Source organism: Micromys minutus, assembly GCF_963924665.1.
Source record: "Micromys minutus genome assembly, chromosome: 8".
NCBI lineage: Eukaryota > Metazoa > Chordata > Mammalia > Rodentia > Muridae > Micromys > Micromys minutus.
Genome location: NC_137977.1, coordinates 36,755,223 through 36,768,950, shown reverse-complemented (window position 1 = coordinate 36,768,950; position 13,728 = coordinate 36,755,223). Strand labels below are relative to the sequence as shown.

General features: G+C 38.3%; 1 protein-coding gene across 1 annotated transcript; it reads left to right on the top strand.

Moving 5' to 3' along the window:
- Nucleotides 1–12,650: 12,650 nt before the first annotated feature.
- PUDP (pseudouridine 5'-phosphatase) lies at nt 12,651–13,361 on the top strand (the record flags this gene model as incomplete). Its single annotated transcript, XM_080920107.1, has 1 exon — nt 12,651–13,361. One exon carries the CDS (start codon nt 12,651–12,653, stop codon nt 13,359–13,361), a length of 711 nt encoding a protein of 236 aa, XP_080776233.1.
- Between the last annotated feature and the right edge of the window lie 367 nt (nt 13,362–13,728).

Genomic DNA, 13,728 nt, shown 5'->3' with positions numbered 1-13,728 from the left:
ATTGTTTTTACAAGATCTGTAAAAATTTGTGTTGGAATTTGGATGGGAATGCACTGAATCTGGCGGTTTCTTTTTGACACCATGTTAATCCTTCAGATCTATGAGTAGTGAAGATCTTTCCACTTACTGATTGATACCTTCCACCTTTTTTTTCAGATATTTAGAGTTCTTGTCATACAGATCTTTGCTTGCTTGGTTAGAGTTGCACCAAAGTATTTTATGTTATTAGTGGCTTATTGTGAAGGGTACTGTTTCCCTAAATTCTTCCTTAGCCCATTTATTGCTTGTGGAGAGGAAGGACACTGATTTCTTTGAGTTACTTTTTTATTTAGCCACTTTGCTGGAGGTGTTTATCAGCTGTAGAGGCTCTTCAGTAAGATTTTGGGGGTCACTTATGAATATTATCATAACATCTGCAAATAGTGATACTTTGACTTCTTTCTTTATAATCTGAACCCTCTTGATTTCCTTTATTTGTCTTATTGCTATAGCTAGAACTTCCACAAACATACAGAAAATTGATTTTTGACAAAGGAGTCAAAATCATATAATGAAAAAGGTTACAGCATCTTCAACAAAGGGTGCTTATATAACTGGATGTCTGCATGTAGAAGAATGCAAATAAACATTTATCACACTGCACAAATTCTAAATGGATCATAGACCTCAACATAAAACCAAATACACATATCTAATAGAAGAGAAAGTGGGGAATACCCTTGAACTCATTGATAAAGGAGACAACTTTCTGAAAAGAATACCAGTGACTCAGGCACTAACATCAAAAATTAATAAATTGGGCCCCATGGAACTGAAAAGTTTCTATAAGGAAAAGGATACTATCACCAGAACAAAACAACACACTGCAGATTGGGAAAAGATCTTCAGTAGCCCTACATCCAACACAGGGCTAATATCTAAAATATATAAAGAGTTCAAGAATTTAGACACCGACAGTCCAAATAACAGAGCTAAACAGAGAATTCTCAACAGAGGAATCTCAAATAGTTAGAAGCACTTAAAGAAATGTTCAGTGTCTTTAGTTATCAGGGAAATCCAAATCAGATTGACTCTGAGATTCCACCTTACATTCATTAGAATGGGTAAAATTAAACACTCAAACGACAGCACATGCTGGAGAGATTGTGAAGCAATGGGAACACTGCTCCACTGCTGGTAGAAGTGCAAATTTGTACAACCTATCTGGAAATCAATTTGGAAATTTTTCAAAAGACTAGGAATAGTTCTACCTCAAGACCCAGCTATATTACTCATGGGCATATAACCCCCCCCCCAAAGAAAATGTTCCACCATATTACAAGGACAATTGATCAACTATGTTCAGAGCAGCTTTCATAATAGCAAGAAACTGGAAACAACCTAGATATCTTTCAACTGAAGAATAGATACAGAAAATGTGGTGTATCTACATAATGGAATACAATTCAGGCATTAAAAACGAGGATATCATGAATCTTGCAGGCAAATGGATGGAACTAGAAAATATTTTCCTGAGTGAGGTAACCCAAATCCAAAAGGACATGCATCATATGTACTCACTTAGAAGTGAGTATTAGCCATAAATACAGGATAGCCATGCTGTAATCTACAGACCAAAGAAGCGAACAACAAGGAGAGCACTGGGGAAGATGGTTGGATCTATTTCAGACGGGAAACATAGATATTGGAGGTCTATAGAAGGAGGGAACAGGGTGAAAGAAGGAATGTGGAGGGGAGCTGGGAGGGTATCATATGTAGGAAGAGCAGGGGAGAGGGGTAGGGAGATAAAGAGAGAGAATGAGAGCCTGGAGGCAGAGGCAATCTTTAAGGCAATCCTGAGGCCTAAGGGAGTGTAAGGGGGTGACTTTAGCTGAGATTTCTCCCTCCTGTAGCCATACAGGACTCCCAGTGAAGGCATAAAGACAGCAACCTATCCAAAAAACCCTCCACCCTACAAGATGGGCAAGGACAAAGATGGAGCAGAGACTGAGGTAATGAATGGTCAACAAATGACTGCTCTAAATTGAGACCCATCCTATGGGCAAAAACCAATCCCCAACACTATACCGATACTCTGTTATGCTTGCAGACAGATAGCATGACTATCCTCTGAGAGGCTCCACCCACTAGCCAATGGAAAGAGATGCAGAAACTCACACTTATACATTAGATGAAGCTCAGGGAGTCTTGTTGAAGAAGTGGGGAAAAGATTAAGAGACCCAAAGAGGATAGGAACTTCACAGGTAGACCAACAGAGTCAACTAATCTAGACCCATGAGGGTTCCCAGAGACTGAATCACCAACCAAAGAATGGGCATGGACTAGATCTAGGCTGACAGCATGTATGTAGCAGGTGAGCATCTTGGTCTTCATGCAAGTCCTCTAAACAACTGAAGCAGGGGCTATCCCTAAGCGTGTTGGCCACGTACCTGCCTGTAGATTATATATCTAAATGGACAGCCTTGTCTTGCCTCAGTGGGAGAGGATGTGCCTAGTCTAACAGCAACTTGATATACAGGGTGGGGGTCACTGAGAGATAGGAGTGAGATAGGAGGTAGAGAGGGTTTGACACTAAGAGGAGGGCATCCATTTCTAAATGTAATGGAGAAAGGACTTACCTAAGGGGATACTGGGAAAAGAAGGGCTGATCCTGGCTTGTAAAGTGAATAATAAATGGATAGTTAGATGATAGATAGATAGATAGATAGATAGATAGATAGATAGATAGATAGAGGCAGAGCCTGGCCAATCTGCCACCCGGAACGGCGGCTCGTAGAGGCTGAGCAACTGGTGGGTGGGAGACCTGGGCTGCCGGGGAGCAGAGAGATCTCTGCGGAGTGCACATGGAAAGTGCACACCCTACCTTGCCCTGCCCTGCCTTGGCCGATCCAGCGATTCACAACAGAAAATTAGAACTTCTGTTTCCACCCGGAGGCGACTTCAGGACGCAGAGCGGAGCCTGGCCCATCTGCCACCTGGAATGGCGACTCATAGAGGCTGAGCAACTGGTGAGTGGGAGACCTACACTGCAGGGGAGCAGAGAGATCTCTGCGGAGTGCACACGGAAAGTGCACACCCTAGCTTGCTCTGCCCTGCCTTGCCCGATCCAGTGATTGGGAACAGAAAATTAGAACTTCTGTTTCCACCCTGAGGCAACTTAAGGACGCAGAACAGAGCCTGGCCCATCTGCCACCCAGAACGGAGGCTCGTAGAGGCTGAGCAACTGGTGGGTGGGAGACCTGGGCTGCCGGGGGGCAGAGAGATCTCTGCGGAGTGCACACGGAAAGTGCACACCCTACCTTGCCCTGCCCTAACATGCCTGATCCAGCAACCAGAAAAAGAACGTTGGAACTTCTGCTCACACCCGACAACTCTGAGGCATAAAACAGGGCTCGGCCCATCTGACATCTGGACCAGTGGAGAACCAGGGACACAGACCAGATACAAGGTAAAGGCAAGAACATATCACTGACAACAAAATGGCAAGAGGAAAGAGAAAGAGTATTTCCCAAGGAAACCAAGACAATCTAGCAACACCAGAACCCAGCTCTCCCATAACAGCAAACATCGGAATGCCAAACACTCCAGAAAAGAAGACAAAGACCTGAAATCATACCTCAAGATGCTGATAGAGATACTTAAAAAAGAAATAGAGGAAAAGCCAAAAGATTAAGAAGCTTTTAAAGAATAAACAAGACAAACACTCAAAGAACTAAAAGAACTAGAGGAAAACAGAACCAAAGAAATAAAGTAATGGAAGAGGGAAATTAAAACAGAAATTGACACAATAAAAAAAAAACGCTAAAAGAGATAACCCTAGAGGCAGAACACCAAAAAAAGAAATCAAGAGTCACAGAAGCAAGCATTTCCAATAGATTACAAGAGATCGAAGAGAGAATCTCGGGGGCAGAAAACAACATTGCAAACATAGACAAAACAGCCAGAGAAGATGCAAAAAAACAAAAAGCTCCTAACCCAAAATGTCCAGGAAATCCAAGACACAATGAGAAGACCAAACCTAAGGATAATAGGAACAGAAGAGGGAGAAGAGTATCAAGTAAGAGGCACAGTGAATATCTTCAACGAAATCATAGAAGAAAACTTCCCTACCCTCAAGAATGAGATGACCACGAGCATAAAAGAAGCCTTCAGAACTCCAAATAGGTTGGACCAGAAAAGAAATACCTCCCGACACATAATAGTAAAAACATCAAGTGCCCAAAGTAAAGAAAGAATACTAAAAGCAGTAAGGGAAAAAGGTCAGGTAACATATAAAGGCAGTCCAATCAGACTCACACCCAATTTCTCAACAGAGACTATGAAAGCTAGAAGAGTCTGGACAGACATCATGCACTCCTTAAGAGAACACAAGTGCCAGCCCAAGCTGTGATACCCAGCAAAACTATCAATCACCATCGATGGAGAGACGAAGATATTTCAAGACAAATCAAAATTCACACAAAATCTGACCACAAACCCAGCACTACAAAGAATTATAGGTGGAAAACCCAATACAATGAGGGAAAATACAGCCTAGTAAAAACAAGAAAACTCCTAAACAAGAAAACTAAAAAAAGAAAAAGACACAGACACAACTCAACCCAAAAAAACAATAATGGCAGGAAAAAGAAACATCTATTCCTTGATATCTATTAACATAAATGGTCTCAACTCCCCAATAAAGAGACATAGACTATCAGACTGGATACATAAACAAAATCCAGCCTTTTGCTGCATACAGGAAACTCATCTCAGAGACAAAGACAGACACTATCTCTGAGTAAAAGGGTGGGAAAAAAACTTCCAAGCAAACAGCTCCAAGAAGCAAGCTGGAGGTGGCTATTCTAATATCGAATAAAGTAAATTTCCAACCAAAAGTTATTAAAAAAGATAAGGAAGGACACTTTTTACTCATTACCGGGGAAATCTGTCAGGAGGAACTCTCAATCCTTAACATATATGCTCCAAACAAAAAATCACCCACATTCATAAAAGAAAACCTACTAAAGCTCAAAAAATACATTTCACCCCATACAATAATAGTGGGAGACTTTAATATCCCACTCTCACCAATGGACAGATCAGGGAAACAGAAACTGAACAAGGACACTGCAAAACTAGCAGAGACTTTGAACCAACTAGAATTAATAGATATATACAGAACATACTATCCTAAAGTAAAAGAATACACCTTCTTCTCACGACCCCATGGCACGTTCTCGAAAATTGACCCCATAATTGGACACAGAACGAGCCTCCATCAATATAAGAAGATTGAAATACTCCCATGCATCCTCTCAGATCCCCATGGTCTACGGCTGGTTTTTAACAACAAGAAAGACAACAAAAAGCCCACATACACATGGAAACTAAACAACACTCTGTTAAACGATAGCAGGATCAAAGAAGAAATAAAGAAAGAAATTAAGGATTTTCTAAAATTCAACGAAAACAAAAACACAACATACCCAAACCTATGTGATGCGAGGAAAGCAGTACTGAGAGGAAAACTCATAGCCCTAAGTGCTTCCAAAAAGAAACTGGAGAGAGCTCACATCAGCAACCTGACAGCACAGCTAAAAGCCCTAGAACAAAAGGAAGCAGACATACCAAAAAGAGTAGACGGCAAGAAATAATCAAAATTAGGGCAGAAATAAACCAAATAAAAACAAAAATAACCATTGAAAAAATCAACAAAACAAAGAGTTGGTTCTTTGAGAAAATCGACAAGATTGATAAACCCCTAGCCAGACTAACTAGAGGGCAAAGAGAGAGTATCCAAATTAACAAAATAAGAAAGGAAAGTGGTGACATAACAACTGAAACTGAGTATATTTAAGAAATCATCAGATCCTACTGCAAAAACTTATACTCCACAAAATTAGAAAATCTGGAGGAAATGGATGAATTCCTACACAGATACAAGATTCCAACGTTAAACCAGGACCAAGTAAACCATCTAAATAACCCTATAACACCTAAAGAAATAGAAGAAGTCATCAAAAGCCTCCCAACCAAAAAAAGCCCAGGTCCAGACGGGTTCAGTACAGAATTTTATCAGACATTTATTGGGGATATAACACCAATACTCGCCAAAATATTCCAAAAGATAGAATCAGATGGAATATTACCCAACTCATTTTTTGAGGCTACAATAACCCTCGTACCTAAACCTCACAAAGACCCTACAAAGAGAGAGGACTTCAGACTAATCTCACTTATGAACATTGATGCAAAAATACTCAACAAAATCCTTGCAAACGAATCCAAAAACACATCAAAACGATATTTATCATGACCAAGTAGGCTTCATCCCTGGGATGCAGGGATGGTTTAACATAAAAAAATCCATAAACATAATCCACCATATAAACAAACTCAAAGACCAAAATCACATGGTCATCTCACTAGACGCTGAGAAAGCATTCGACAAAATCCAACACCCCTTCATGTTAAAAGTCCTGGAAAGAACAGAAATCCAAGGCCCATACTTAAACATAATAAAAGCAATATACAGCAAACCAACAGCCAGCATCAAACTTATTGGTGGAAAACTTGAAGCAATCCCACTAAAATCAGGGACTCGACAAGACTGCCCACGCTCCCCCTACCTATTCAACATAGTACTGGAAGTCCTGGCTGGAGCAATTAGACAGCAAAAGGAGATCAATGGGATACAAATCGGAAAAAAAGAGATAAAAACATCACTCTTTGCCGATGACATGATAGTGTACTTGAGTGACCCCAAAAATTCCACCAGAGAACTCCTACAGCTGATAAACAAGTTCAGCAAAGTGGCTGGATACAAAATTAACTCAAACAAGTCAGTAGCCTTCCTATACTCAAAGGACAAACATGTGGAGAAAGAAATTAGGGAAAAGGTACCCTTCACAATGGTCACAAAAACTATGAAATACCTTGGTGTGACTCTAACTAAGCAAGTGAAGGACATGTATGGCAAGACCTTCAAACCTCTAAAGAAAGAAATTGAGGAGGATCTCAGAAAATGGAAAGATCTCCCATGCTCATGGATTGGAAAAATCAACATCTTAAAAATGGCCATCCTACCAAAAGCAATCTACAGATTCAATGCAATCCCCATCAAAATTCCAACTCAGTTCTTCATGGAATTGGAAAGATCAATGTGCAATTTTATATGAATAACAAAAGACCTAGAATATCGAAATCCATCCTCAACAACAAAAAAACATCTGCGGGAATCACTATCCCTGACCTCAAACTATATTACAAGGCAATTGTGCTGAAAACTGCATGGTACTGGTACAGAAATAGGCATGTGGATCAATGGAATAGAATAGAAGATCCAGAAATGAGCCCTCATGTATATGGTCACCTGATTTTTGACAAAGGAGCAGTAAACATTCAATGGAAAAAGGACAGCCTACTCAACAAATGGTGCTGGTCCAACTGGCACTCAGCATGCAAAAGAATGAAAATAGACCCGTTCTTATCTCCTTGTACAAAGCTCAAGTGTAAGTGGATCAAAGATCTCCACATTAAACCAGATACACTGGAACTATTAGATGAGAAAGTAGGGAAAACCTTAGAACACATAGGCACAGGAGAAAATATCCTGAACAAAACACCAATGGCTCAAGCTCTAAGGTCAAAAATTAACAAATGGGACTTAATGAGATTGCAAAGTTTCTGTAAGGCTAAAGACATCGTCAAGAAAACAAAACTGCAACCTACAGAATGGGAAAAGATCTTTACCAACATCACATCAGATAGAGGCCTAATATCCAAGGTGTACAAGGAACTCAAAAAGCTAGACACCAGAGAATCAAATAACCTTATTAAAAAATGGGGTACAGAGCTAAACAAAACGTTCTCAGTTGAGGAACACCGAATGGCTAGAAACATCTGAGGAAGTGCTCGACATCCTTAGCCATCAGGGAAATGCAAATCAAAACAACCCTGAGATTCCACCTCACACCAGTCAGATTGGCCAAGATCCAAAACTCAGATGACAGCAGATGCTGGCGAGGCTGCGGAGAAAGAGGAACACTTCTCCACTGTTGGTGGGGTTGCAAGCTAATACAACCACTCTGGAAATCAGTCTGGCGATACCTCAGAAAATTTGATATAGTACTACCTGAAGACCCAGCTATTCCACTTCTGGGCATATACCCCAGAGACACTTTAATACACAACAAAGATATATGCACCACAATGTTCATAGCGGCTCTATTTATAATAGCCAGAAGCTGGAAGGAACCCAGGTGTCCTTCAGAAGATGAATGGATACAAAAATTGTGGTACATTTACACAATGGAGTACTACTCAGCCACCAGAAACAATGACTTAACCAAATTCTTAAGAAAATGGCTGCATCTAGAGAATATCATCCTGAGTGAGATAACCCAGTCACAAAAGAACAGACATAATATGCAATCACTGATAGTGGTATGCTAACCCCAGAGGCTTGCACTCCCCCAGAAACAACTCACAGACTGTATGAAGTCCTAGAAATAAAGAAAACAAAAAAATATACATATATTTACAAAACAAGAAGACTTTGACTATTTCCATGTTGCGTTTTGTTTTGCATGTACTTTACGCTTATTGTAACTATTAGGTTTTCAATGCATACTGTCAAGCCCTTGAAAAAAATTAAGTACTGCCTAAAAAAATATATTCACATGGTTTTATGTAAAAATTATTTTAATGTCTAAAAAAACAGTACTGACAAAAATGTATAATTTTAAGCAAAAAATGTTTAAAATATGTACATTTATCCTTGTTCTGTAAAATAAGGTCGTTTAAAAAAAATCTGTACATTTATCTCTGTTTTATAAAATAAAGTTTTTAAAAAAAAGATAGATAGATAGATAGATAGATAGATAGATAGATAGATAGATAGATAGATGATAGATAAAATTTAAAAAAATAATCCAGTGGAGGCATGGACATTTCCAGAATATATATTCATATATGAATTGTAAAGGCACAGTAAGCTTCTCCAGTATATAAGATTTTAATTTTTAGTATTTTTCTTCTAAAACTCTTAGTAGATAATATGAACAAATCTTGGAACCAAACTGTCTGGCTCCATATTTAGCCTCCCCTTTTGAATTCTTCTCCTCTTTATGGGATTTTTCACACTACTATTTGTCTCTACATTTCTCTTAGCTACTGTAATAGAGGATTTTATTACATATATGTGCATATATATATATATATATCACATTTTCTTCAGTGTTATGTAAAGGAAATATGGCATAGAAACTATCAAGTGATTTTTCCACTATTACACACATAAAAATAATGAACTATGCTTCAAGTATAAAGCAGCTTGATTCCCAACCCCGCGGCTGAGAGGTAGCATGGTGGTATCTGAGGATTCTTCACTAGTACATAACGTCCACTTCCTTCACCAAGTCAGATGCATTGAGACACTCTCAGTTGCTTACATAAAACACTCCTAAAAATGATATCACAAATTTCATGTTTTTAAGTATCTCTAGCAGAGAACCCAAACAGAAACCACTGTCTCAGTCTGAAATGCCTCCTTAAGACATGCCAGCTGTCATCCACTCTAAGTACATAAATTATATGCCACCCATGTGAAACACTGGAGAGTCGATCCTTAAATTTGCTTTTCTACTTGAGCACATTAAGTGTCAACAATGGATAATGATTATTCCTTTACCCAAAAATGAAAAACCTTGCAAATTTATGATTAAATTTTATTACACTGATTACCTTTCATATTTTTTGATTATTTCTTTTCTTTTATTTTTTGTTAAGAATAATGTCTGTTCTGAATTTGGCAGTCATAGTACGTTCTAGGCTCACTTTTCTATTTTACAAGGATGTCAATTGTAGTGTTCCTAGGTGTTGTTCTTGACAGTTAAAAAGTAACTAATAAATTTCCAAAGTAGGTCAGTTTTACAACCAGTTTGAAACACTTGGTTTTTTTTTTTTTTTTTTTTTTTTTTAATGAAAAGTTCCAAAGAAAATCAGCAAAACAGAAGGAAGTCCTTAATTTTCTACATTGCATGGGTAGGTAATGGTACAGCAGCTTATTCGTGTTCAAATTAGAAGTCCAAACAATGCCAAGTTAAGCCATAAGCATTTACACACCTGCTGGGCCAGTTATACCTAAATTGACAGGTTATGTATGATTTTTTAATAAATATATGAATATCATGGAGGTGTTTTGTTTGTTTGTTTTGTTTTTTAGAGAAACCAGAAATTCTAATACTCTTGAATAACAGTACCGTTTTGTGAATATTTCAACTTATGTTCAAACATAACATGATCTACAAAGGCAAATGTCTGAACCAGTGCTGCCTCTACACTTCTTTGAACTCTGTTAGTGTACTGTCTGTGTCAATGCCCTAGTAATGTGTGCTGTGAGTTTGTAGGACAGAGGCATAAATACCAAAGCTCACTAGCTCTACATCTCACATGCAATACTGCAAAAAATACAAAGCCTAATCAATTATCCAATAGACTTCAGAAGAATTAATGATGTGTGTGGGTTACAAAGTACTCAGTTTATGTGGCAAGATGAATTTTAGCTCCCGGTAAGAACTTATTAATGAACAAGAAGACAACAGTTGGGAATTGATCGGGATAAATAGAGACAGAAAATAAAGAACCTTAGTAATGAGATTTGGAAAGAAGCCAAAGAAAATAAAACAGGTAAAGCACTATTTCATGAAGGTGGGATGTCATGGCAAAGTGCCAGTAGTAGGCTTTCTTCATATATAGACACATCAGAGAAACATTTTCCACCTTGGTCATATCTCAGAGCTAGGGCTCTCTGAACTCCCATCCCAGCCCCAACATTTAGCCTCCCTGTAATCTCTACCTCTCAGACTTTCTTCATCTATAGTATGCTCTGTTTTAAGAATTTGATTTGCATCTGCTATCTGAGACATGACTAGAATAATATTTAATATTATCATAAACAATTAACAAAATTTAATGATCTTTTTACTTTTTAAATTAACTTTTAGTTTTGCGTAAAGATCCTTTTAAATACTATTTGTTTATATACGAATTTATTTTCAAACTTTCTATTTCAAATACGGTTTTTCTTCATGGCTTTTTGAGGCTCTAAGAAATCAAGAAAGAAATATGTTGTATGCATGTGTGCATATAAATACTTATGCTTACTCTTGTTTAAATTTTGATTGACACATAACTACAGATTTATGGAATTTACTGTGATATTTTGATAGATCTATTTACTGTGTAATTACCATGTTGACATAGTATTAAATATATTTTCTTACTATGGCCTAATTATAAATGCAGTAGCTAGTGGCACTCTGCTTTTACTCTTGGTCCTCTTGATTGCTTACTTTATATATTTAATTTTGCAACCAACTTAAATTATTCTTTTCAGTAGCTACTGCTTTGCTATAGGTTAGGTTTGACAGTTCAGGTATTTAATAGCTTCACACTGCCTTGAGTTGACATACACACATTAGGGAAGCATCAAGTTAAATTTTATACATTTTTGTTTAAAATCTGTAGTTTCTTGATTGTTATGATCATTTTGGGCATAATTCATAGTACAAGAATCTAAGAACTGTAAGGGCAAGTGTTTCTTCTACAATGCTTGATGTGACTGGTACCTAACACTGCCATGATGAGGGGGTTTCTAGACCAGTGAATTTATTTTTTATTATTATTTTATTTTGTCACTTGGCTACTTTGTATGTATCCATGCATATGTGCTTATGCACCATGTGTATATGCAGGCAGTATCTGCAGAGACCAGAAGAGAGTGTCAAATCCTAGAGAACAGGATCTACATACCGTTGTGAGTGGCTATGTGGGTGCTAGGAATCAAACCCAGTTCTTCTAGAAGTGCAGCAGGTGCTATTTATAGCCTAACCATCTCTCCAGTCCCCTAAGACAGTCTTACTTAGGGTTATTTAGGGCTTAAATTATCAACTTAACTTTCTTGGTTAATTGTAAATGTTGCACATGAACTATTCTAGTTCTGACATCTTCAGATCCTTTTCAAAATTCATATCACTGCAGAATCCCAAGAAATTTAAGTTTTTGTATGTCCTCTGTAAAACAAGAGTGGTCAGAAAGATCATTAAGATTGTTTAATAAAGGTTGTTTCCTTCATGAACCAAACTCCTAATGAACTAATGTCTTATTTGAAAAATCTATGAAGGCTCACTAGAAAAGAATTATTTTATCTAATTTTTGATACAAATAATTTACATTTCCAGAAATATGTTCCTTTTAAAAATATTATCTTTTAATTTTTTTTAAAAATTCATAGTCTTACAACATTGCTTTATTTTGTGAATAGAACCGCAGGACTTGTTTTGGATTTGTTTGTTTGTTTTGTTTTGATTGTTTCAATTCATTCTTGCTCCATTTCCATATCTGCTTCCTTATTCATTCTAACTCCCACTTAAATCCATTAAAAATAAAGCATTATGAGTTCAGCTTTATTCCCTATATTATTGTGTTCTTTCTTGCTTCTTGTTCAGTGTTTACCTGGTGGTTTTCTTAAGCTCATGAATCTGATGTCTTCTTTAATTGTCAGCTCTCCATAGAAAATACGTCACAGAAGCCCCCAACACGCATGTGTAGGACAAGCGTCTGGGCATGCGCTCCTCTTTTGACCCTGCCCCTCCACCACTACCATAATGGCGGAGGAAATTTCTGTGCCCCAGTTTCAACCAGTTACACATCTGATATTTGACCTGGATGGACTTCTTCTGAATACTGAAGATTTATATTCCGATGTGTTTCAAGAAATATGCAGCCGCTACGGGAAGAATTACAACTGGGATGTTAAGTCGTTGGTCATGGGGAGGAAGACTCTAGAAACGACACAGATCATAGTAGAGTTCCTGAAGTTGCCCATTTCCAAAGAAGAACTACTGGAAGAAAGCCAGGAGAAGCTGGAGAAGGTCTTACACACAGCTGCACTCATGCCAGGAGCTGAGGAATTGGTCCATCACCTGAGAAAACACCGTTTACCTGTTGCTGTGGCCACCAGCTCTGCGGCCCTCGCCTTCAAAACAAAGACCAGTCGACACACAGAGTTCTTTGGTTTATTTCACCACATCGTTCTGGGAGATGATCCTGAAGTAATGAATGGCAAGCCAAGCCCAGACATATTTCTAACCTGTGCCAAGAGGTTCTCTCCTCCCCCTGATCCAAAAAGCTGCCTCGTCTTTGAAGATTCTCCAAACGGGGTGGAGGCTGCCGTTGCCAGTGGGATGCAGGTGGTCATGGTACCTCATGAAAACCTGAACAGAGACCTAACGAAAAAGGCCACCCTCGTGCTGAGTTCCCTCCACGATTTCAAGCCTGAACTGTTTGGTCTGCCTGCATTCGATAAGGAAGGGTGAAGGGTAACCATGCAGCTGTGGGCCTTGTGTAACTCAAGATTGGTTCAGGACCCACATTATTGAGTGGAGAAGTTAGAAAATCAGCAGCATCCAAATTGTAACCTTTATTGACATTGTAGTTTATAAAGTCATGTGTTCCATTATTTTTTCAGCCTCCTCCTTCATTTGTGCTTCATTTGACAGAAAGAAAGCAAGAGAGACCTCAGACTGACCATCTGCAGTTACTATCTAAATTAAAGCTGATTTGGTATAGAGTAAAGGGAGTGTACATGAATGTGTATATACATATGAATATGACCACCATGATATACATATGTATCCTGTGCATGTTCATGGATATATATGCATACATGTAAAGTATGTAATT